Source organism: Corythoichthys intestinalis, chromosome 1 (genome assembly GCF_030265065.1).
Source record: "Corythoichthys intestinalis isolate RoL2023-P3 chromosome 1, ASM3026506v1, whole genome shotgun sequence".
Classification (NCBI taxonomy): domain Eukaryota; kingdom Metazoa; phylum Chordata; class Actinopteri; order Syngnathiformes; family Syngnathidae; genus Corythoichthys; species Corythoichthys intestinalis.
Genome location: NC_080395.1, coordinates 19,132,683 through 19,160,254, shown reverse-complemented (window position 1 = coordinate 19,160,254; position 27,572 = coordinate 19,132,683). Strand labels below are relative to the sequence as shown.

Genomic DNA, 27,572 nt, shown 5'->3' with positions numbered 1-27,572 from the left:
CCTGCCTGCTTGTATGCATCAAAACTTCCGTCCTGTTTCCATCTACTTCCAGTGTTAAAACGCAGCGTGTTTGGGTTTATCACAGTGAAAGCTGCCAGGACACTCTGCCTGGCCCGGCCCCCTACGGGAAGGCGAGGCACAATGTCTGTCGAAGTTGTCTCGTCAATTGATTGTGAAGTCTATGATCAAACCAATACCGATATATTGCAGTCGTGGACAGTCGTTTAGCACAGCATAACCGCTGTGGTAAACTGTGACCAGCCCTTGTACAAAGGCAGAAGTCTTCGACATTCACTTTGAAGTAGGGCTGTCAAAATCATCACGTTAATGGGCGGTAATTAATTTTTAAAATTAATCACGTTAAAATATTTGACACATTTAACGCACATGCCCCGCTCAAACAGATTACAATGACAGCACAGTGTCATGTCCACTTGTTAGTTGTTTTTTCGCGTTTTGTCGCCTTCTGCTGGCGCTTGGGTGCGACTGATTTTATGGGTTTCAGCACCATGAGCATTGAGTAATTATTGACATTAACAAAGGCGGGCTACTAATTTATTTTTTGATTGAAAAATTTACAAATTGTATTAAAACGAAAACATTAAGAGGGGTTTTAATTTATAATTTCTATAACTTGTACTAACATTTATCTTTTAAGAACTACAAGTCTTTCTATCCATGGATCGCTTTAACAGAATGTTAATAATGTTAATGCCATCTTGTTGATTTATTGTTATGATAAACAAATACAGTACTTATGTACAGTATGTTGAATGTATATATCCGTCTTGTGTCTTATCTTTCCATTCCAACAATAATTTACAGAAAAATATGGCATATTTTATAGATGGTTTGAATTGCGATTAATTACGATTAATTGATTTTTAAGCTGTGGTTAACTAGATGAAAAATTTTAATCATTTGACAGCCCTACTTTGAAGGCAACATCCATATTGGTCCAAAACTGATAATAAAAAACCAATGTCGATATTGTCCGATATCATTTTGAAATGCTTTTATCGCGATAATATGGGGCAACTGTAATGTAAAGCCTTATACAACTAAACATCAGTTGTAGTAAATGATTTCATAGAAAGCGATATTTTTCAAAAAATAGGCGATACAGATGTGAAGCTCGGTGCATAGAGACTCAAGCTGTATTCTCCTTCCTTCTCCTCATAAGGAGATCGGAAGCAGCGAGTGAGGAAACCTACATAGAAGGGTGATTGGTGGCAAATAATGGTGGTGAGTGTGTGTGGGGAGGGCTTATCACTATAAAAGCACTTGCCAGCATCATCCACGTAGCCACACGCTGTTGCTTACAGAGGAAACTTACTTCAAGCAGCCAGCAGCTGAGGGACCCACAACTTGAGGATTGTAACCCTAAAACAGGTAGGTGATGAATGGAGGTCCTTTTATATAAAAGTAAAACACAAAAAATTATAATAATCACTTTCGAGCTGCAACAGTTTTGCTAATGGAAGGCATGCTGGGTAATGACTGTGCCATTTGAACTTTGAACCTCGCAAGAGGGCTACTCATTTGGATGGACCCATTTGGACTTAAGCTGTCATTAGGGATCTTAGTATAGATCACCCTTCATGTCCCCTTGTGTTATTGGAAGAGGGGTGTTTTACAGCATGTGTTCCTTATAAGCAAAGGTAAAGACATTATATTTTCTCATAGATTTGGCCATTTTTTGCATGAAAGGATCAACACGTTTGGACACGTGCACCTATTTTTTAGTCATGAACAATCATTAAAATATGTAAACAAAATACAATACATAATGTGATCCCATATGTTTTTTTCCCAAACATATTATGTAATATATATCAATTATAATGACAGGGAAACGGATTTGGAATGTAGAAGATATGTAGGAATTTTGATTGATATGTATTTTTCTTAAACATTTTCTGATAAAACCAATAAAATCAAAGTCAACATTTTATTAATTTCATTTTAGTTTAAGTTAACCCTTTATAGGGCAAGTGACTATTCATCATACCAGTAATTATTATTTTATTTTTTGTTTTATTATTCATTTTATTTTTTTATTTTTATTTACTTAACCCCATAAAGACCTGGCGTTCATATTTATGAACAACACATTTTGTGTTATGGAGGCAACAATATTAAGACAAGGCATACAAGTGCAGCCCACATGACCAAAAAACAAAAAAAAGCGAAATTATAAGTGCACATAAAATTGTATCATTAGTTATTATTTTTAATTAAATAAAATAATCAATGAACAAAATGTTAATAAAAAACACATTTCTATCATTAAAATTAATAAAAATGAGAAATACACTCTGATTATGGCCCACAATAATGCCTCTAAAGTTGATTTTTTATTATTATTATTTCTAAAATTTTAGCTATTATTTAGTAGTTTAGTATTTAACTCTCAACCCTCCCAGTCAATATGGATTGGACGTCTAGCGCTGTCAACAGCTGCCACTAAATTAAATGAGCGCTCTAAAAAGGGTTAAAATATTCTTTTCTTTTCTTTTAAGCATTTGTTACTACAATTGAGCATCAAATTTCAATTACAACTGCTTTGCATTAATGTCATCACTCATTTTTATTGTAATATACATTTTGGGGGAACATACAGTAATTTAACAATTAATGTGATATCAACGTCAATCACTGTGCGTGCAGTTGAGTAATTTAATACACATAGATTTAGAGAAGTGATTTATCTCCTCTTACTACCGCAAATGAAATATTAATACACAAAAATGATGAGACAATCAATCAATTATTCTATCAGTAGGTGGACCAGACCACACTGGCCCATAAATATGTGCTAAAATTACATAAAAACATGACACTGATTCATTTAAAACTTTAGAAGTCTAAAAATTGTTGGGAAAACAATTCTGTACAACATTAACGACACCAACAGAGAATGGGAGGAGAGGAGGATGAAAGGAGAAAAAAGTCGTGCGCAGTCACCTGTTACACGCCAGGATGCCGCAATGAATGTAGTGGTTATTGCGGGGTGTTAATCCCAAGAGGCAATGTTCCTGAAACGACGGGGTCCCTGTGCATGCCTTTGTGCTAGGGACTGGGTGTGGGGGGGACTGTTTATCCCATGGTGTGCCTCGTATTCTTACATTGGCTCATCAAAGAGGTATTGTAAAATGGATGTTTTATGTCACGTGTAGTAAGACGTCAGGATTATTGCTTAACATTTATCATTTGAAATCTCAAATTTTGCCCCGATTGTTGTGGTATAGTTAGTTGTTGTCCACATACATTTAGGTGATGAGAGATTTCAGTTTTCTGACTTTAAGTTATTAAAGTTTTTTTTTTTACATTACACATTCTAGACAACAGATGTCACAAATAAAATCATAATTAAGAAGTTTGGATGATATTTCTGTATTTTTCAATGTTTGAATGTTTGAGGATTACATTGATCAAGGAATATTTACTCCATCTTTTTTTTTTTTTTTTTTAATGTGAAATGAATAAACATTTTTCAAAAATTAAAAAAATTAAGCGAGAATATATATTTTTTTAAAAATTATTCTTTTTTTTCCTTTCAATATATTTTTCAATCTATTATTATATTTTACTTTTATACTATGTATATATTTTATATTAAACAAAAATATTTAGATTAAATAAAAAAAGAATAAAAAAATAAAATTAAAATTAAAATAATAAATTAAAATAATTTTAGGTAAAAAAAATTTTGAAACTAAAATCAGAAAATCTCTAATTAAAAAAGAAAATATTTTTTTCTCCCTTTTTTCTTCTTTAAAAATTTTAATAGAAATGCAAAATCTAAGATTATTTTCTATTAAGAGGCTCAAAAAAGGGAATTTGAACAATAATGTCAACAATGTCACAAAACGATTAATCAATCTTTAAAAATATTTGCCGATACATTTGTTAATCCATTAGTTATTGATTAGCTGTGTCAGGGCCATTTGGCAAACATATTGTCCCTCGGAAAGAAACCATGGCTACGAGGTATCCAAAGGTAGTTAGTTTGACTAGACTTACACCCTAAGATGACACTAGAATATGATAATGTTGGCTATGAAGAAGTGAATGGTGAAGATTGTTATTGCAGGGGATGGAACTTAGCGGGGGTGCTGGGGGTGTGACCACACACGGGCGCGGTTTGCAGTGTAAAGTGGGCGTGGTTGGGTGAGGGTCAAACAGAAAGGTAAGAGGGTGCCTGGAGCTGTAATAGAGTTTTTAAGTGTTAAAATATCTCTGCCAGACGCTTGGCAGATAGTCTGAAGGGGTCTTGCAAACCACACACACAGACAACAGACGATGGTCTAAAGGGGCCTCTGAAAGTGTGGAGGGGCCTGCGAATAATAGTCCACAAGCATCGGCACTCAATGCTTATGGCCCTGTTATGTATACATTTGAAACATTAGAAGTCAATTCATATTTTAGTGTTTTCTAGTACTGATAAACATCAATTCAATATGGCAAAGTTCTTAATATCACTTGTACGCGTGTACATTTTCATTACTTTAAATAATTATCAGTTGATCATGCAGCATATTTTGTGTTAATCACATCCAGAGAGCTGTAGTAACGTGTTACATTTACTCCGTTACATTTACTTGAGTGACATTTTGAGAACAATGTACTTCTAAGAGTAGTTTTACCAAGCCATACTTTTTACATTCACTTTAATAGATTTGTGATGAAGAAACGCTACTCTTACTACACTCGTCGTTACAATTTTCCTCTTCATTCGACATTATTACTTTTTTTTTTTTTTTTTACAGACACCAAAAGTTGCTCTACCAATTTCCCCAGTAAGATGTCGCAACAATAATCACATTACTCCATTATACCAATCAGACTCATGCCTTCCATTCTATGATCACGCCGGCCTGTTTAATCATGTGGCGTCTTTAAAGCACTGAAAAAAAAAAAGTTGAATCAAGTCAATTAAAGTTAGTTGAATTACAACTTAGTGTAAAAGTTTTTAGTAAATTTCTCCACCAGAGGGCAGTCATGCTGTTTGGATGAATAATGCTTCATTTCTTTAGATTTTTTCTCTCACCGGAACCCAATATGTATTTTTTATATTTCTTAGGCTTCATGTGGATATATAATAGGGTGTAGTGCAGTATAATAATAACAGCTCATATATTTTGTGCTGAGAACAAAAATACCATTGTTTGGAAAAAAAAAAATAATAATAAAAAATCAAACGTCGTAAGCAGTTACTCACAATGTTACTTCAGTATTCTTTAACCAAATACTTTTTTACTTGTACTTGAGTGCATTTTTTGGATGACTACTTTTACTTTTACCTGAGTAATTTTATAGTAACACCACACTTGCATAAATCATTTGGCTACTCTACCCACCTCTAATCACATCTTGAGTCACGACAGGTATGGAACAGTAACGTTTTCCTTGCTTGCCATACACAAAGAGGTGTCGCCAATACCACTTTTTAGGTTTTAGACTCACAAATATTCCTAAATAGACATGAAATGAAGCTCTTAACAACATCTTGTCTTGAAAAAAGCCGAACAAAGAAAATCAATAGTGAACTGTCTGATATGATCGCTGTGTGTGTTAATGTGTGTTTGAGCCAACATCCACCAACATTAATCGACCTGAGGTGATTAGACACATTGAACAGGACAATTGGATTTAGCTTAGCGTGTCTGGCTGTAATCACCTCAGTTTGCTATCTCCAGCTATTATAAGAATCATTTTTTAATAATAATTTAGGAAATACAAAAATGTTTTCAGTGAGGTACTGTATATCAAACTATTTTGGAGAGGTCTTGCCTGGCAGTTTTACCATTTTTAGAAGGTTGCTTTGTGACGAACACAAGACATTTTATTATCTGAATTAAAAATGCAGAGTAGCTTGTGTGCAACGAAAGTCAAATTTACCATTTGATCCACCGTATTATTTAGAATAATGGAGAAGATTTGACTGGTTAATATATACGAGCAACTTCATACGTTCATTAAAGCTCTTGTGGTGAATGAAGAGAAGTTGATGAACACAAGTAGGCACCAATTGGCATTGGCTAGCTAATTAGTAATATCGATTGAGCAGACAGTTATCAACCGTTAAAAAAAAGACAAGAGAATGTGTTTTAAATGGGCCTGACAGATAAAGTGAAGTTTCTATCAGCAAAGGCTTTACATGAGGCATTTTGTGCTTTAATGTTTTATTTTTTTAATATCAATGTGATTTAACCCTCCTTCGACACTGTATTTCGTAAAACAAATCTTTCATAGGCCAATATGATCAGCATATGTATAATCATAATTCAATTCAGTTTAAGTTTATTGTCCCCTAAGAAGGGGAAACTTGTCTTACAAGCATACAGATAACAGATAACACAACCACTCATACACATACAATAAAGTAACACAGACTACAAATTTAAAATGCCATAGACAGTTTTGCATCTAACTGCAAGAATTGTGCAAATTTAGCAACCAAATTGCACTGGGTAGGAAGGAGTTCTTTGTCCTATTTAACTTAAAACAAGGGACTCTGAATCTCCTGCCTGAAGGGAGGACCTCAAACGAGCAATGAAGGGGATGTTGTACACAATTCAGGATGTGTTTTGCCTTCCTCATGACCTGCCTCTCATAACTATCTGTTAAGGAGACCTGTGGACAGCCTATTATCTTACTGGCGACCTTGACAATATGGTTGATGTTATTTTTCTCCTTCAGGCTAATTCCTCCATACCAGGCAATAAAAGCAAAAGTAAGAACCGATTCAATAAAAGATTTATAAAACAAGGACAAGATAGCCTTATCAACATTAAAAGAGTTAAGCTTCCTAAGGAAGTACAATCGTTGTTGGCCCTTTTTGCAAATAGACTCCGTATTTGCATCGAATTTGAGTTTACTGTCTATCACAGTACCCAAGTATTTATACTGATTCACCACTGCTATACTGTTACCTTTTATGCTAGTTGGTTGAGGAGGAGCAGGTTGTTTTTTTCCTAAAATCTACCAACATATCCTTAGTTTTAGAGGTGTTAAGGTGGAGAAAAGATTTATCACACCAATGTGTTTTCTTCTTTTGGTCAATAGAAATTACGATACCTTACATACAGTGTTGGTTGTCACTAGCTATAACTTGACCACCGGAGGGCAGTGTTGCGCATTAACCGTGTTGAAAGAATCGGAAATGTATCAGTGAAAGTGCTAACATTAACCCCTTCAGACCTAAGCATGCTGCTGAAGTAAATGGTAAATGGTGTTATACTTATATATGACGCGTTTGTGTCTCCAAACCAATAAATACACTGAATTTAGTTGCTATTGCCACTTCTGGGAGATGATTGGATGAAAATTTACCCATGGAAATCAAATCATGAGGTTAGGCACGCCCTCTTTGCTATTTTTGGCTCTTTGAAAATGGTTGATCAAACGCAAAGGACAACGCCTTTCTCTATGGCGTAGCTTCCAGGGCATGGTCTCCCCTCTGCCTGGGCTGCCGGCCCCGGGAGTGGGGGAAGGTCGGGGCTCTTGCGTTGCCCCGCGATGGATCCTCGGCGTTCTCCTGCCTTCGCCTTTCTCTCTCTTCTCTGCCTGGGTAGCTGCCCTGCTCTCCGGCGCGGGTCGCTCGCTGGATGCCGGTGGGTTGGCTAGGTGTTGCTAGGTCCGGCAGGGGGTCCTGCCCTGGGCTTGGTGGGCCGTTGAGGTCCTGCGATGGGCCGTGCCGGTTGGGGGGCTGCTGCTGTGGCTCGTGGGCTGGGTGGGTGGAAGGGGTGGTGGTGCGTCCCTCTTCCTATTCCTGAAGGCCGGTTGATAGGGGCCAGGCTGGTCCAACCCTGGATCCCTGGGGGTGACGATGGCCCCTTTGCTGGGCTGCGGGAGGAGGGATCGGCGGCTCTGGCTTGCCCCCCAAGGATAGGCTGGGGAAGGGCCATGGCCCTGGGGTAGCACCCACGCGGCATCTCTACTCGTCTGCGGGATTATCACATGTTAGATGGGATTTACGCATGACTAGGTGAAATTAGACACACTCAAATAAAACCTCGGTGTCAGGATTAGTGATGAGACAGCATAGAATAGGATGCCACCATACTCACACTCGCAAGGGATTCACACAAATACTGAGTTCTAGACCACATGGCTGATTTAGGTACACTTCACCCCTCCTAATCACTTATCTCTCAGCCCCCCCTCCCTCTTTCCTTGGTTATCAGGCCCCCCACATGGTGTCAACCGGAAATACAACTAGCTAACGATAGCTGCAAAATATTCATAGTTAGTTAGAGTAGGCGTTTAATGTATTTCTTGTTGTTGTCCGTGCTTTTTCTCTTTCTCTCTCCTTCTTTTCTTTTGTTCCCCCATCACCCCTTCCTGTTCGCTGCTAATAAATGAGGTACGTTGAATGATCACTATGGATGTATGTCATACTCTCATGTGATACATTAAAACTGTTCAGATCAATCAGACACTCAGATCTCCATTCTCCGTGCCAAGCAGCTGAACAGGACAGGTTAAAAAAATAAAATAAAATAAAGATCATAGGACTTCCGACTGCAAGCATTTTGTTGTTACTTTTTTAAAAAATTTTTTAAAAATGTTTATTTATTTATTTTTTTTAAACGTCTGATTGGTACAGTGCCCTCCATAATTATTGGCACCCCTGAAAAAGATGTGTTTTTTAGCTTCTAATATATATATATTTTTTATTCAAATAATATGGGACCTTAATGGGAAAAAAAGAGAAAAATCCAACCTTCAATACAAGTGCATTCATTCAGTGGGGAAAAAATCTCACATAAAGAAAAAAATATGTGACATCAAATAATGTGTGTCACAATTATAAGTCTGGGGACTGAGATGGCCATGGGAGGAGCTTGATTTTGTGTCTGGTTAACCATTTCTGTGTAGATTTGGCCACATGTTTAGGGTCATTGTCTTTTTGAAAGACCCAGTGACGACCCATCTTCAGCTTTCGGGCAGAGGGCAACAGATTTTGATTTAAAATGTCCTGGTATTTCAAAGCATTCATGATACCATGCACCCTAACAAGGTTCCCGGGGCCTTTGGAAGCGAAACAGCCCCACGGCATCACTGTCCCACCCCCATACTTCACAGTGGGTATGAGGTGCTTTTCAGCATGCGCATCTTTCGTGGCACGCCAGACCCACTTAGAGGGTTTGTTGCCAAAAAGCTCAATCTTGGTCTCATCTGACCAAAGCACACGGTCCCAGTTGAAGCCTGGGACCGTGTGTATTTTTGTGTGAGACTTCCAAAGGCCCTGGGAACCTTGTTAGGGTGCATGGCATCATGAATGCTTTGAAATACCAGGACATTTTAAATCAAAATCTGTTGCCCTCTGCCCAAAAGCTGAAGATGGATCGTCACTGGATCTTTCAGCAATACAATGACCCTAAACATATGGCCAAATCTACACAGAAATGGTTCACCAGACACTGAATCAAGTTCCTCCCATGGCCATCTCAGTCCCCAGACCTTGTTTTGTTGGCAAAAGGGGGTTGTACAAAATATTAACACCAGGGGTGCTAATAATTGTGACACACATTATTTGATGTCAAATAATTTTTTCTTTATGTGGGATTTTTTTCCCCACTGAATGAATGCACTTGTATTGAAGGTTGGATTTTTCTCTTTATTTTCCATTAAGGTCCCATATTATTTGAATAAAAAAATATATATATTAGAAGCTAAAAAACACATCTTTTTCAGGGGTGCCAATAATTATGGAGGGCACTGTATAATGGAGTCATGTGGGTATTGTTGTGATGTCTCATTGGTGAAACTAGAAGAGCCAGTCTTGGCAACCCTGCCAAAAATAATGTCAAATCTAATATGCAGAATAAAGAGGAAAAATTTAACGAATTTAGTGTAGCCCAAAGTGGCAGAGTAGCATTTCTTCTCAAATCAAAGTAAAATGTATGGCGCGGTAAAACTAACTCAAAAAGTTACTCAACCAAAGATATAAAACCCTGTAATAAATGACTCGTCTCCTAAAACATGTTGATGAATATTCATTAAAGAGTCAAACTTGTGACAATTATCCACTTCTTCCCAACAATATACTCGTACTGTAGCAATAAACTCACATTACAACAGTAGCAGCACAGGGTTTTTATAATAAATCAGCATATTCGGCACCTTGTATGCAAAGAAGTGTTCAGATATTTCCAAGAAAGGAAACATAATGAAGAAAACTACCTCAAAGTTGCAAGACCACTTAGAGTTTGTTCATATTAATGTGCAGTTTGTTCAATCGCCCATGAATAATCCGGCTTTAGGTCGCCTGAAGTCATTTCCTTTTAAGCTGGTCGTGGTCGCGATGGGAGGAAAGAAATAATTGAGAAAAAAAAACTACTGGACAAGAACCTGTCCAGATGCTGTACAACATTCATTTTTTTCATGCTCGACTTGACTCACTAACACAGCAACGTCATCAAGACCTGGATTTCAGCTCTTACGATTCTTTCAGTGAACGTTTTTCGAGTGGTGGAAGGTCATAGGTAATCGTACCAGACCCCCACCGGCACAGACAGTCATGGGTTTAATTAGCTGGTTTACTTTGCAGTTAATCGGTTCATTAAAAGCAAATTAATTGCTTCCAGGAAGCTCTTGGGAAGCCCTGACAGTTGACAGGATCTATTAGCTCAATTCAATTAGCATAGTCGCTCTTTTGCAATGGGATAAGATTTTAAATGGCTGCCGTTTTGGTTTGAAAATGGCTTTTTGGGGTCTTTTTTTCGATATTTCTAGACTTTGATAGGTGAAATTCTTCAAGAGATTCAAGCCTGTTACTATGCCACTTTTCAAATATAGTATATTAGACAAAATAGAAGATACTAAATTGTGCAATATTTCAGTTTTCATTCCCAATTTTTGACTCCATGGCTTTATTTTTTGGAGTTGTAAAAAAATTGAATCCAGTTCAAATGAGACAATATTTGGTTGTTTTTAAAATAAGGTGATTTTTAAACTTTTTTTTTTTTTTTTTTTTTTTAAACAATAGCTAATTTCGTCGAACCGTGTTTAGTGCAAGTGGCTATTTTGTATAAATGATTTTGTTACAATTTTCATAATGAATTAATATTGTATTTTTAAGAGTATTTTTATGAATAAATATATTGATAAATTAATTAAATGTCAATACAAACAAAATAAACTAGAAAACGCCATTACTAGAGAAATTGTTCGCTTTGCTCACTTCCTGTTGATTTTGGGACATTAACAGGTCACCCTTTGTAAATTTGGGGTCAATGATGGATCACTTCTTGTTGATTTTGGGGCATTTTCAGTTGACCCAATATTCATTTTTGGTCACTATGTGGATTTTGGGACATTTTTGGGTCACTTTCTATTATCTTGGGCATAAGCGGATTTTAGGGGGGGCCGGGGGGGCACCCCCCCGGTGGCTGAAAAATGAAAAATGTAATTGCATGAAATTGATTTTCATATATTATATATACAGTACTGTGCAAAAGTTTTAGGCAGGACACCTGCCTAAAACTTTTGCACAGTACTGTATATTTTTATTATATTATGTATATACAGGATATACTGTATGTATATATTTTCCCCAAGTGGAAGCTTCCATGATCCTAATAAATTTAATAATTAAAAAAAAAAAAAACTATATATATATATATATATATAAGTTGTAAAGCAATAAAACTGCAACAAAAATGAATGAAATGAACAAAAATATATATTTTTATATTGGGTCAAAATTATTTTTCGAACAGATCATGTGATTAGCACCTTAGACGGTCATTTGCTTTGCATATAATTTTCACAAAAAAAAAAAAAAATTAGGGGAGGGCAATTTTATTTTTTAAAATATTTTTTTCATTGATTGAAAATATTTGTTTTGGTTGAAGCAACTGTTTTGGGGATTGAATGATTTAGACACAAATGTCCTACACATAATATGGCCCAAACACAATAAGGATTGATTCAATCAAAAAACAACAACAAAAAAATTGTGTTCAAATTGCAAAATGCAAATTTTTAAATCTATATTTTTTCGCATTCAAAAACGTTTTCTATAATTGAAAATTTTCTTTTTTTGATTGAAGTGATTTTTCCTTTTTAAAATGTATTTTTTTAAGCAACTTATTTTTTGATTGATTAATAAAGACAAAAACGTCCTCGCCAAACACAAATCAACATTACTTCAATCAAAAAAGATGCTTCAATCAAAAAGAAAATCTTGACTCCAATCAAAAAATATTCAAAAAATAGCTTTCACATACATTTTTTTGAGTTTTGAATTTATTTTTGCATTCAAACAGATTTTTTTGTGATTGAAGCGACTTTTTTTTATTGAAAATATATATTTTGAGAGAAGCATTTTTTTTTTTCATTGAAGCCACTTTTTTTTTTTTTTTGATTGAATAATAAAGACACAAATCTACCTCCATACTGGTCCGCCCAGGGGATACAATTTTTGACTGGGGTAACTATATTGGCACGACACTGGCGGGGGTACCATATTCAATGGTTGACAATCTTGCCGAAAAGTATTGCCTAAGAACCCTGATTTAGAATTCCCCTCAAGAATGATGTGAAACAAAAAAAAGTTCATTGTCAACTTATTATCATAAATATTCTTGTAAGTTAATTTTATTGCTGACACTGCATTTCGGGGTCATCAACATGTTGTGCCCCCACTGCCCCAAAAGTCAAACTCCGCCTATGCTATTTTACTTCCTATTGATCTCCAGCATTTCTGGGATTTTGTGTTATTTCCATTAGAAATAACTTATGATTATGCCTTCCAATACCACTCTAAATCTGATGGGTTTTGTGTGTTTTTTTAAAATAAATTGGATAGTATTTAATTTTAAATGAGTGCCCTATAAAGCATTAAAGGTGAACTTTTGTCTAACTTTCACCAGATTTGAATCACGTATGTGAGACAGAAAAGTGACTATACTTTGCAACACCATGGGTTATTGCTGGAATTATTCTTCAAAATTGAGCCTTAATAGTGCATATTGAAAATGATAGATTTTAGATGCAAAAAATGCCTTGAAAGGCACAAGCCATCTTGGGTTTTAAGTGGCCATAGACTCGGCTGACCAATTTCTAGTGGTTCCTCAAGATTTTGTTCGGTTACTGGCACATGTGTGTAATTTTGAGAAACTATTAAAATGTACTGGATAGTTGACACATGAATGTGTGAGAAGTGGTTAAAGTGGGATTTGACGCGATTGGGGAGCCCTAAAATTCGGTGTTGCGGCACAGTAGTGAAAATTACGTACATGGTGAAAAAAATTTGAATTGGCTTCATTCTCAAAAGAGAATTTACCTATGGGACAATATAAGCTAGCTAGTTAGCTCGCTAGCCAGCTAGCTATCTGTAAGTCTGTCTGTCTGTCTTTACTTTTAAGCTAACTCAGATAACCATGAAAGTTTTGCCATTACACAAGGCATATAATCTAAAGTGCCTCGCCATTTTCAAATTTAAATTCTTATTGGCGTGATGAATTGTTGAATATTACCGAACTTCTTCATCTAAATAAATCTAGCGTTATTCACTTCCTTTGCTTTAAACGCGGCATTCAACACCTACATGGAGACATTCAAACCATAAACGATTCAAACAAACAATGGTGGTTTGACTGACTAAGTAGATTCTGAGTGTTAGAGAAGGCGGGACAAGCAGTGGGTGATGCTGTGCTCTGATTTGTTGAGTGTGTCAGTGCTTACGTTACATGTGAGAGAGCATTACAGACTGTACATGCAAATATTATATCTTGTCCGCGGCGCTACCTTATTATACAGTGTATGGGCGCTACGGCCAGTTGGAATTTAATTATTTGTTTATTTGACTATGGAGGCGGAGCTCAGCTTCAGCCCACTTTAACCCCTTCGTGTGAGTGAGTGAATCTTTGTGTGTGTGAATGAATGAGTCAGTCGTTTGACCAGAAGAAAACTTCTTCCTCATGGTTCTAAATAAAGGCTGAAAAACTTTCTTCACATTTGGCGTCATTGTCGTTCACATCCTGCCCTTCACAAATGTCATTCGTACGCCTTCACGACAGTGGTTATTATTTTTAAGTGCAAGAATCTCAGCTTTTCCATCATTTGATCATCAGCCCCACTTGTGTTTTTGTGGCAGATCACAGTCAAGATGTCTATGCCTAATAAGCTCTATTGTTCGTCTTATATATTTATTTTGTTTGTAAAAGCTGCTCCTGACTTTTTGTAGAATCACTGCCTTTCTTGGGCATAAATAATGTTAGGAAGTCCCCTAAGGTCATGTTCAAAGGACACCTGAAAATCTGCTAAGCGACACGTGACATGACAACACTTTCATGCATGAATTTAAATTTTTATTCATTTAAAATATTATTATTACATTTATACATTTATATATGACAGGGGTCTCAAACATGTGGCCCAGGGGCCAATTGTGGCTCATGGTAAAATATTTTGCAGCCCCAATTTGACAGCGTTGGCCGCACGTATTTTGCAATGAGCAAAAAAAAAAAAAAAAAAAAAAAAAAAAATATATATATATATATATATATATATAAACTCATATACTGCATTTTAAGAAGGAAGAAGGAATTAATTGATGCATCCATTTTCGGGGAAAAATATTCAAATAGGAATAAGTAAAAAAAAAAAAAAAAAAAAAAGAATTAAAAAAAAAAACGCTAATTAAAAAAGCCGTCTGTCGTCTAACTATGAATAATTCTAAATACAATAAAATTGATTTAAGAGACATTCCATTACCATTCCTAATTCCTAATGGAATGCAAAGGATTATTATTATTTATATATTATTACAGTATTATTATTCTTTTCCTTTCAGCTTTTCCCTTCAGGGCTTGCCACAGGGAATCAGTTGACTCCATCTAACCCTATCCTCTGCTCTCACACCAACTACCTTCATGTCCTCTTTAACTACTTCCATAAACCTCCTCTTTGATCGTCCTCTAGACCTCCTTTGGGGTTTATGCAAATCCAGCATCTTTTTGCCAATATACTCAATATCTCTCCTCTGGACATGCTCAAACCATCTCAGTCTGGCCTCTCTGACTTTCCCTCCAAATCCTCTAACATGTCAATAAGTGTTTTCAATATCAATGTTCCTTTTTTACTAACTAACACAATGCATATTATACGACCTGATCCGGCAGTGAATAAGTTAAGCTAATGATAACTCTTGAATAGATATCCACTGTTGTGACCACTGTCCCTAAAAGAGTTCAAATTAATTTTGGGACTCTCAAACGATTAATGTTGTTCTGTGTGGTTTATCAATTTACCCTTTAAAACTAATTACAATGTCCGCAGAAGACTTTAGAAGATTGTCACGTCTGTATATTTGTCCTGCAGACCATCATGAAGATGCTGGTGGCTCTCCTAACGCTGCTGTTGCTTTGTGTTAATGGCGTACACGGCGACTGTCAGGATGACTGCCTGTCCTGCAGCCGTATCCTGCCCAAACAGCTCACCTTCAACACCATGGTGAGCACAGATTGTCTACACACACACACGCACACATCGTTTGTTAAGCTTCTCCTGACAGCCACAACTTTCATTTGCTGATAAGAGGCAAACCTCCCTCTTCTTACTCTGTCTGACTCAACAAATTAGCCTTTTGGCATTTGACTTTTACTAATTTGTTGTGGCTAATTGATTCCCAGGGATGCGTGCGCGCTCCTCTCGACAAGTTGACACGGAAAAGACATTTGAGGTCGTACAGGAAAGGCACATATGATGATTTATTGCCGTCTGACAAGCATAAGTTAGCTCACTTAACACTTAAGTACAGTAGAAGTATTAACTAAACTGTGTTTTTTCAAAACAGGTACTTATATTGAATTGTGGTACACTGTAAAAATGCTAACTAAAGATCTTAAATAGATATGATATTTTTAAACAAACTATTTTTAAAACTGTGCCCTGCTAAAAAAAAAAAAAAAAACTAACAAAACAATAATTGTAATAATAGCTTGCAGGCATAGGTGGAGTTTGACTTTTGGGGCAGTGTCAGCAATAAAATTCAAGAATATTTATAAAAATCAGTTGAAAACAAGCATGTTTTGTTTCCCATCATTTTTGAGGGGAATTCCAAAATCAGGCTGCTTAGGACAGCAATAATTTTGCCATGATCGTCATCCATTGAATATGATACGCCCGCCGGTGGTGGCTCTGTTGTACAATTAGTGTCTTTAGTCGAGCAAATTGAAACTCCGATCACCATTTTGGCGGTGCTCTCTGGCGTTTCATGGTCCACATTTTCAATTCTTGGTTCTTGATCAGTAATTGCTGTCGCTTTTGAAAGCTTAGGTTTGAAAAAATTACGTATATCCATTTTGCCTCTTCGGTCCTCAGGTGGTTTTGCCTAAGCAAAGCAATGACAGTCTAAGGTGCTAATCACATGATCTTTCGAAAAATAATTTTTACCTATAATAAAAATATTTTTTGTTCATTTCATTCATTTTTGTTGTTTGTTTTATTGCTTTACAATTTTTATAGACAATATTTTACCGAAAATCTCTTAATTTTAAAATCATATATAGGAAAGTCAATTACATGCAGTGATACTTTTCACCCCCCCCCCCCCCCCCCCCCTTAAACTCCACGTATGCTTGCAGGTACAGTGGTACCTTGAGATTTTATTTTTGTGGCTCCACCAGTTTCACCAATGAGGCGTCGTGACAATAATCACAGGACTCAATTATACAAATCAATTATATATAACTGAAACAATACAAAACCAATCGAAACGATAGTCATATTACCACACACACAAGTTTACAATCAGAAGTCTAATGATCACGCCAGCCTTTTTCAACCACGCAGCGTATTTAAAACCCTTTAATGCCAGCAATATGAAGCAATTATCAGAAAATCCCAAAATTTGAAAAATAAGGTCCTAATGAAACCTTTTTTTTAAATTTGTAAAAAGAAAAGTCAAAATGAATATGTGTAATAAGCGCTCAGATATCTATAACCCTTGCTAAATCCTGTTTTTCTCATGGAACCTGCAGATGCATGTGCTGACTTGCATCCATCTTTTTTTTTTTTCCAAAAAGAAATATCAAAATTCTGAATTAGTCTCAAATTCATGAAGTTTTAGGTGTATCAAATGTGATACATTTGGCAATATAGGGTTAAAGCGCTGTAAAAAATAAACTATTTGACATATAATGCTGCCGTCTATATTCGAAAATGCAGTTTTCAACTTTTCTCCTAGTTTTCACTTGGCACCGATAGATTTGCCTGACATGGCCAGACTGTTCTCCCTGTATTTTTTAAACACCGGGAGAACAGTCTGGGACCCAGTTCCTCATTGGCTCCTTGAGCCAGAACGTACGTATCCGTGCAATCAGATTTGCTCATTTGCGTGACGTGTTCTTAACGAGCCTTGTCACTCTTGCGCGTCGGAAGTCGTCTCCACAACAACACAGATGGCGAACGGGAGAGCCGAGAATTTATTCCAATCCTCGGTAAATCCAGTTTTGAATGACCAAAAACACATCGACACAAGTAATTGACAACAGTCTGTCTTGCGCTAGCCATGTTGAATAAACGTCTTCATTCTCCGCTCTCCTCGTATGTTTACTTCCTCGCGGTAGAGTTTCTTGTCGCTTTACCAACGTCACGTTCGCCCATCGCTGATTGGTCCACTCCGCTGTCTGTTAGCTGTGGCTTGCTCCGCCCTGGGAATTTGATCCGCAGAACGGTCGCCAGACTCTATCGCTGGAACAGCAGTGAGTCTGGAGTTCCAGGCAACAGATAGATCACAGAAAATCGGTGATCAATATGGTTTCATGGTAGGAAATGTTTTCACCACTAGAGGGGATTCATGGTGCTTGGACGGGTGATGTTATATTTCTGTAGAATGTTCTCATTTGAGTTTAATGATTTTGGCCTAATATGGTCATATAATAGGTTATACCGCATTGGCCCGAATATAAGACAGTGTTTTTTGCATTGAAATGACACTGAAAAAGAGGGGGTCGTCTTATATTCGCGGTCTAGACATTATACCCTTTCACGACGCTAGATGGCGCCAGATATCATTGAAGCGATGTTCTGTCATGACAAAACTCAGCTGCTCTCCCCATTCACCACGCTGGATGGCGCCAGATATCATTGAAGCGATGTTTTGTAATGACAAATCTCAGCTACTTATTTTAGTTTAACCAGTTTGCATTATTTTATTGCAATGTTTTTAATTATTCAGATTTGTTTCAAGACTACAGTTACAGTTAGACTTCAGTTTGATGGTTAATGCAGTTATTGCAATTTTGTTGTTTTATCACATTAGAATGGTTTATTCACATTTCAAAACCAGAAGCCATTCATTTACGAATGTGATTGCACTTATGTTTATATATTTAAATATTCAGATATTAAGATTTGAGGAGGAAAAATATGCTTTTTCTCGCAAATCTATTGTCATAATCATTTGTTTCGGATCTACTGTCATTATTTTCTGTATAAAAATTAATTTGGTGTTCAAAAAGTCTTTTTTCAAACTTAAGTCTTGAAAAAGAGGGGGTCCTCATATAATCAGGGCCGTCTTATTTTCGGGCCAATACGGTATTACATTATAATAATAATAACAGTGCATATAGATTACGTTGTGCCGAGAAAAAAAAAAGTATCATTGTTTAAAATAAAATCACATATTGTAAGCAGGTACTCATTACTTAAGTGTTCTTTTCACCGAATACTTTTTACTTGTACTTGTGATTTTTTTTTTGGATGACTACTTACTTGACAATTTTTTTGGCTACTTTACTCACCTCTCATAACAAGACAACACTTGCATCTAAAGCCTGAGTTATGCTCCCGCGCTGCGGTGACGGCGCAGCGACCACGGCGTCATTCGATGGTTCTCCGTCCAGGTGACGCGTTGCTCTGTAATTCACCGCCAAGCCACTAGAGGGGTGTGGCGTTATCTTTGTAAGGTTTTGGGGCATGCTTGTTGACTTCCTCTTGTCTAGTTTAATGGAGAAAAAAATAAACAATGCAAGATGGAACGCTTGAATGCGGATCTTCAGCTCATCAACATTGAATAAATGTTGATCATACAAATGTTGAGGCGTACGCGACGCAGAAGACGGTTTTGAGGTGTTCTGTCCAACTTTTGATGCCGCATAGAGAGTTCTAGCCTCGGGTGGAAACCAGTTAGCTGTAGCAGCTAGCTTCAAACTGGCGTCGAGCACTGCGTCCAGCGTTTTGTCCGAAGTCTGCAAAGCCCTCCAGCCCGATTTGTTTGCCGTGTCCTGCAAACAGCCAGTGGGAAGCCATAGCAGATTTCTGGCATCTATGAAATTTCCCAAACTGCGTTGGAAGCCTTGATGTTAACGTTATCATAAAAGCACCGTGGCATTCTCAATCAGTGATGATGTATCGTGTGTGAACTGTCTGTTGTTGAAAATGACACATCAAAACTCTTTTGACACCTAACCTGTGTTTTATTCTTCATATACCTGAAGTATGACACGTAAATAAGTCAAAGACTCACAGCAAACATATGTACACAATAAATGATAAAGTGCTCAGACCAAAAATACGACAAAGTGATAAAAAGCTGGCAGTTTTTGGCCGACTGGGTCGCCGCTTCGAGTGGCCATTTGATTCTGAACACACACATACTGTACTTGTCTCGGTGGTTCTTTCATTTTTTAATTCAATCGCTGGCTGACCTCCAGCCCCGTATTTTCAGCAATCTCCTCCCACGTATTGCTTGCCATTTGGCAATCTTCACAATGTCTTGACGAGACATTGTGGAAGTTGTCGTACTTGCTCTTCGTTGATACTCTCGTCAGCTTGGTCCATTTGCGTGTAGAAAAATAATTTTTGAGAATGGTGGTGATTTCGCGCTGAACCGGAAACAACAGTCTGAGCGGACCAATCATAGTCCATATCCACCACGTCACACGCGTTGACGCGACGCGAAGTCAGAAAAAAATGAAGGACCCAGAGAGGCTACGGCGCAGGGTCGTAAATCGGGTCTTCGTTGACGGCGCAGGTCTGACGCGGAAGCATACGTAACTCGGCCTCTCAAGATACATGCGTCCGTATTGTTAAAATGAATCTTTCTCTGAAAAAATTAAAACTCTCAGAGTTAATCCTTTCATTTGTTTTTACTTTCAGGAGTGCCTCTTAGAATGTGAAGCCTCCGACACCCTGGCATCCTCCTGGGAAACCTGCCGTAGGTCTTTGTCGCTATCATCCATGCCCAAAAGATCCCAGGAGGAGGTGGAGGCCTTGTTTCCAGAAGAGGTAGAGGAAGTGGAGGGGGAAAATGATGGGGAGGGCCTGCCCCTGGCCTTGCAAAGGTTGGATCGCATTACCCAAGTGCTGGATGACAGAGATGCGGACACCCATGATTCCTTGTCCTTGGATGATGAGTCTGAGGACTCCAATAATGACAACATGGCCCTGAGTGTCTCCAAGAGGTTTGGGGGCTTCGTGAAAGGCCGCCACAGCTACAGGAAGCTGATTGCACCAGCAAGGTCTTACCAGAAACGCTACGGCGGCTTCATCGGCATCCGTAAGTCGGCGCGCAAGTGGAACAACCAGAAACGCTTCAGCGAGTTCCTTAAACAGTACCTGGGCATGAGTACTCGAGCCACAGAGTACAACAGCGTCTCAGAGGAGCTCAGCCATCATAATGAGGTGTAGCGAGGCCGTGAAAGCCGCCACACTCAAATGTTTGTGTTTGTAGCCCAGGCTGGATTTACACTACAGGGCCCAATTCCCAGTTAGTGCCTGTTTGTGGACTGTCCAGTAACATCCACTGTCAAGTTACACATATCTGATATTGATATTTATGTGTAGGATGCTTCCTCTGTTTTGACTCATTTGTTCAGTTTTTGCTCACTCAACCTAAAAATGAAATGTAGACTCCTAAAAAAATTGGTTGTGACTTGGTACTAACGCCTCAAAGTCTTCGTTTTGACTTGGCAGGCATCACTCTCTAGATTTCTAGAATGTTCAAAAATTAGGTTCCGCTTAGTTTAGATGCATCAAAGACTTTGATTTGGTCTTGACTCCTTAAAGTCTTCACTTGGTCATGATTGTTCAAAGCATTGGTCTCAATTTGGTCTGAACTCCGCACTCCTGATTTGTCCTGTACTTGCCTGAATTCTTTATTTCATAGGTGGTGGTGCATCTATGCTCGAGTGTAAAACACATCTGTCTATTCATTTTAGTGCGAACCTGAATTTTAGAATTTGGTAGGTCACTCTGCACTAAGACAATATTCAGACATACTGAGGGTCTGTCTTTGTCGACACACCCAGCGTATGTGACATTTTTTTACTAGTCCTTCTCAAAAAATTAGCATATTGTGATAAAGTTAATTATTTTCTGTAATGTACTGTTAACATTAGACTTCTGATATATTTTAGATTCATTACATACAACTGAAGTACTTCAAGGCTTTTATTGTTTTAATATTGATGATTTTGGCAAAAAAGTCAAGAAAAACCAAAAATCTCGATCTAAAAAAATTAGCATATTTCATCCAACCAATACAAAAAAGTTTTTTTTTAATACAAAAAAAAGTCAACCTTCAATTGATTATATCAGCTACGCACTCAAAACTTGGTCGGGAATCCTTTTGCAGAAATGACTGCTTCAATGCGGTGTGGCATGGGGGCAATCAACCTGTGGCACTGCTGAGGTGTTATGGATATTTCGATAGCGGTGTTACGAGTACCCCTGGTGGTCAGGGGCCGCGAGCGTAACATAAGACGGCAGGTGTGAAAGGAGGAGGCAGTGACAAATCAAAATTGCAAATAAAAAGTTTATTTAACAGTAAAAAAGGCAATGGACACAGAGCACACAAACATTTACCCAACCCCCTGCACTATGCAGCAAACACCAAATAAAAGTTCCAAAACCCCCCAACTAAACCTAGAACCCAAACCAACCCCCAAACTAAATCAATACTGTGGCAGGCACATAGTGTACCCCAAAATAAATGGGTGGTGTTGCCGCTCTATCTAATGGACTTAAATTACTCTCCATCCGTAACAGGCGTCCTTAACCTCATCCACAGTGTTGGGTCTGGTGTCTCTCAACATCCTCTTCCCAGTATCCCACAGATTCTCTGTGGGGTTCAGGTCAGGAGAGTTGGCAGGCTATTTTAGCACAGTAATGCCATGGTTGGTAAACCCGTTACCAGTGGTTTTGGCACTCTGAGCAGGTGCCAGGTCGTGCTGAAAAATGAAATCTTCATTTCCATATAGCTTTTCAGCAGATGGAAGCATGAAGTGCTCCAAAATCTCCTGCATTGACCCTGCCCTTGATAAAACACAGTAAACCAACACCAGCAGCTGACACCCCAGACCCAAACTCTGGCACCTTGATTTCTGAATGACATGGAAAATTTGCTTTATTCTGAAAAACGTACTTCGGACCACTGAGCAACAGTCCAGTGCTGCTTCTCTGTAGCCCAAGTCAGGCGCTTGACTCGCCTGTGCATGGTGGCTCTGGATGTTTATACTCCAGACTCAGTCCTCTGTTTCTGCAGGTCCCCCAAAGTTTGGAATCAGCCGTTGTCCACAATCTTTCTCAGGGTGAGGTCACCTCTTCTGGTTGTGCAGCGTTTCCTGCCATACTTTTTCCTTCCCACAGACTTCCCACTGAGGTGCCTTGATACAGTACTCTGGGAACAGCCTATTAGCTCAGAAATTTCTTTCTTTGTCTTAGCCTCTTGCTTGAGGGTGTCAATGATGACCTTCTGGACAGCAGTCAGGTTGGCAGTCTTGCCCATGATTGCGGTTTTGAGTAATGAACCAGGTTGGGAGTTTTTAAAAGCCTCAGGAATCTTTCGCAGGGTTTTGAGTAAATTCGTTGATTCAGATGATTAGGTTAGTAGCTTCTTTAGAGTACCTTTTCATGATATGCTATTTTTTTGAGATTGGGATTTTTGGTTTTTCTTGACTTTTTTGCCAAAATCATCAATATTAAAACAATAAAAGGCTTGAAGTACTTCAGTTGCGTGTAATGAATCTAAAATATATGAAAGTCTAATGTTTATCAGTACATTACAGAAAATAATGAACTTTATCACAATATGGTAATTTTTTGAGAAGGACTAGTATGTCTCTTTCAAGCAAATCTATAGGGCTAGGTCTATACCACAGGTCTTAATGCACGAATCCGATTTTTTACGTGTTTTTCCAACTCGAGTGAGGCCTTAACTTTACAGTCTGAACGGATAAAGTCGCAATAAAGTGGACCATTTCAAATCCGTTCTACAGTAGGTCACTTTCGTATGTGGTAAAAATCTGATCTGGGCCACATTTTTCCAGAATGTGGCTGCGGTCTGAACTGTCAAGTCTCCCAATCCGGAATTCATGCAGCGATGGAGCTGTACATTACCGTTAGCGCCTAGCTTGAACTCGACTTTTAGGGAAGAAGCGGGCTTGAAAAGTCATTAGAAAAAGGAAAATTGGAGGGAGTGGGGGGGGGGGGTAAACCTGAGAATGCTCGGTTTTCTTTCTGTGCACCAAATGAGCAATATTATATTATTACATAAGATTGCTCACACGGCTGAGAGTTGGGGCAAACTGTCCTTATGTGTGGGCGTTATGCTCGCAGTGCGTGCATGCTATCAATTTATATACATAAACTTTGAACATGAGACTAAATGGGAATTATTTTTGTCTTTTATTTGTGTCCTCTTTTTGGAAATCAAAATATGATCACCCTAGAATGACGTTGAGCCAGTATGTGTAGTCAATTGTTTTGATGCTCCCGCGCATGCGGGTCAGTTTGCTCAACGCATCTCGGACTTCGAATTTGTGCGCATGCGTGATACTTGAACAGGCTCAATGGACAAAGGCAGTCTGAATGGGCACGCCAAAAAAACATATAGCAAAAAAATCTGAATTGTGCATTAAGACCTGCGATATGAACCTAGCCTAAGACTCAGTGTTATTCCAACATGATATTGGTGAGTACGCACTCATGGTTCAGGCAAACAAATTCCCAAATAGTTGCAGCAGGTTTTGCGCTGACACAAAAATCAAGATGCACTAGTTTTTACACCTAAGCACAGTCAAACCATCAATGAATATGCAGAAATTGGTCTGGACTATCACACACTGTCCTGGACTCGACTTGTTAAAGCTTTGGTTTGCTTTTACGTATCCGATATGTCTGTCAAAATAGCTGATATTCCATTTATATTCAATTTGTATTCACATTTGAACAAGTTGTGATTAGGATTTTGAGAAGATAAGTTGTTTTCCTGGTGTAAACAACAATGACATGAATGGGGGGGAAAAAACACCTGAATTGGATCACAGTGTGAATCCAGTCTTCACCAATTCCACATAGCCGACTGGAGGACAAAAAAGTAAAAATTAGTTCTACACACTCACTTGAATTGCACTTTCACTCAAAACATTACAATATTGTTATTCTCATATTCTACTATCTGACCCAACTGACACCTTTTTAGTTTCCTCCCAAACTTAGGTTTCTTTCTGCTTGTCTGTGTTATCGTCACATTTTTACATGTTACCACAAAAAGGGACTACACGCACTCATCCTTCCCAAGTTTTGAAGGATGTCACATTTCATGTAAAAGGTTGACACCACACTGGTCACTAAAATTTTGACCATGCTGGCAGTAATATCTGGTATCACTATTGCTGAATTGGCACTAGCTGGAACTTGAAGCATTATCTCCTTTGTCCCAACGCTCCTTTGGTTACACTTTATTTGAACGTCATAAGACTGTCATAATTATGACATGACATCTGTCATGAATATGAATAAATGCTTGTGACAGATGTCAGTAAGTGACACTGAGTAAATGACCAGTGTTGTCACGGATTACTTTAAAAAGTAATTTAATTACTGATTACACCTAAAAAAAAAAAGTAATCTAGTTACTTTACTGATTATTTTCAATGTAACTAAGTTACTTAAAAAGTAACTTATCAGTTACTTTTTACCAATTTTTTTCCTTTTGCTGCCTCAACATAAAAATAACTGAAGAATGTCATCGCATGTCATGGAGTTTTTCACATAAGGCTTAATCTTTTAGTTAGAGGGTTTTTAATTAGTCGACCAGCCATTGACTCGCCCTAGCTTAGCCATTCCGGAGGCCTAAAACTAACAAATAACTGACAAATTGCACAAAATTTGTTTAAATCAACTCCAACGACTAATTAAACCCCCGCTAACTCCAAGATTAAGCCTAATGTAAAACATTCTGAACTGCCCCTTTTAAATAAAGACCTAGCCGTTAAAATGTTGTCTCCAAAAGTTGTAAAGCAATAAAACAAACAATAAAAATTTATGAAATGAACAAAAAACCTACAACGTAAAGTTTTCATAATGGGTCAAAATCCTTTTTCAAACAGATCATGAGACTAGCACCTCGGAGACTATGCTTTGCTTTGCTAAGCCAAAACTACACCAGAGGAGGCAAGATGGCTATTTAAACCTAAGCTTTCAAACGCTGCCAACAACAACTTAAACAGTTGATTGAACTCAAACAGTGTCAAGATGTGTATATACATATATATATATATACAGTATTGGCCAAAAGTTTGGAGACACCTCAAAGGTGGATACTTTGAAGAATGTAGAACACAAAGCCTGTTTTCAGTTATTTCACTTTTTTTGCCATTCCACATGTTCGTTCATAGTTTTGATTTCTTCAGTGAAAATATACAATAGTAGTGAAAATATATAAAACGCAAAAATCATGAAGTGTGTCCAAACTTTTGACTTTTGTTTCAGTCTTCAACATGCTTTTCCCCCAGTTGCACAAATGTAAAACTTCGCCTATGATTACAAACTCAAAGTATAAATGTACATAATTACACATATTATAAAGGCTGGTTACAAACTGTAGAAGTGCTGGCTGTCTCGTTACCTGCCGGCTTTGATTCGAGTTTTTTCGCGTTGTGCTGTAATTCCAAGTGCTTCCTTGTTGAATTGGATGTCGAGTTTTTAAGCGGTCGACAGTCTTTCTGAGACTGCGCAGAGTTTACAACGCACGGAGATATTTAGTCATCTTTACTGGACGGATATGTGCAGTAATGGCTGTATCTCCAGTGAGCAAATGCAGCCGTTTGTTGTATCTCTCCGGCTCCTATACTGTTAGCATCCTGATAGGTAGCCACTAGCCAGACTATCTTGTTGACCGCTGTGGCAGACGGCGCGCGCACAGGCAGGATGGTAATACACTTGACCCGTTTTTTTCCCCCTGATGAGAAAACGTGAGATGTGATGTCACTCTCAAACTCAAACGCAGTATTTTCTTTTCAAATGCTCTTCGTACATGACTACAATATTCATTCTACATACAGTATGAGGCAACAACAAAATAGTAACGCACAGGCACCGAGGAAACTAACTTTAATCAGATTACTGGCTTGGAAAAATGAACGCGTTAGATTGCTCGTTACTGAAAGAAAGTAATCAGATTACAGTAACGCGTTACTACAACACTTATGACGTCACTTTTAATGCAAAAGTGACAATGTTTCAAATGGCCTTGGGTTAGGATAAAAGGGTTAGGACTGAAATATGTCATCAGCATTCCTTTATTGTGTCACGTCATGATTGTGACAGTTTTATTGCACTGTCTTAAGAAACATTCAAATAAAGTGTTACCACTCATGTTTGTGTGACCTGTATACATTTGACACTCCTGAAATACATGAATTTAACATTAAATCAAACAGGGAAGCATTTTACTTAAGTTACATACAGTACCTTTATTCTGACTAAGCTTTACACCCAATGTACTGTACTAACGTGACTAATGTTTGGTATATATGTCATGGTGTTTTATTTTGTTTTTCTGGGTGATTGTAAATACATGTCAAAAATACATGTCAATAAATAAATATAGTTGATTATTTGCTCTGTGGCTCGTCATGCAGCAAATTATTGTCCTTGCTGATTTGTTCTTGTACAAGTTTCTTCAAATATATTTCATACATGAGGTGGTCTTGTGGTGCGCTTTACTTCCTCAGTTAAATTTTTGTCATGCAATGATTTATTGAAATTGCACTTATTCAACTAAGGTGGCTAAGTGAAAAACAAGAAAACACAATAAAAGATGAAACAAAATAAGTTAATTACATTTCAGAAAACAAATTAACAAAGACAGAAACAAATCACAGAAAATGAATGACAAGTAGAGAAAACAGGTAAACATAAAACAACTCACAAGTCACAGAAACCCAACATGTTTTCTGAAAACATTTTTTTTTTTCAAATTTGGTTTCTGATCTGTTTGTGTTTTTTACTTCTCAGCCACTCTTTTGAACAGCTCAAGAATTCAGTCTTGTTAAGTAAGAGTTGATTCTTGGATCAGAGTTTTAGAAGTGCACAGTCCAGAATTCCTGTACAAGCTAAATAAATTTTAATGTGTATGACACGGGAAATGCTAATATTCCATCATTTATCCATCAACGCATGCCTTTTGAATTCATATCATGCCACTTCGTGTAATTACACACTTCGCAACACCAAGAAAATGATGGAAATTAGGTCGATTGTCAAGCTAAAACGACCCGCCCCCGAGATCCCGGAAATCTAGCATATTGTGAGCGTGACGTCAC

General features: G+C 37.7%; 1 protein-coding gene across 1 annotated transcript; it reads left to right on the top strand.

The window, feature by feature from the left end:
* Positions 1-1,321: 1,321 nt before the first annotated feature.
* Positions 1,322-22,707, top strand: pnoca (prepronociceptin a). The gene is made up of 3 exons (XM_057847323.1): positions 1,322-1,392; positions 15,340-15,471; positions 20,122-22,707. The coding sequence occupies exons 2-3, from the start codon at positions 15,346-15,348 to the stop codon at positions 20,650-20,652; spliced, it is 657 nt and encodes a 218-aa protein (XP_057703306.1). The 5' UTR covers positions 1,322-1,392; positions 15,340-15,345; the 3' UTR covers positions 20,653-22,707.
* Positions 22,708-27,572: the final 4,865 nt, after the last annotated feature.

What these genes read in the sequence shown, in the direction of transcription:
- pnoca (XM_057847323.1), top strand. Translation starts at nt 15,346, where the DNA reads ATGAAGATGCTGGTGGCTCTCCTAACGCTGCTGTTGCTTTGTGTTAAT. An exon ending in AGCTCACCTTCAACACCATG is followed by an intron (nt 15,472 to 20,121) that starts GTGAGCACAGAT and finishes TTTTACTTTCAG; the next exon opens with GAGTGCCTCTTAGAATGTGA.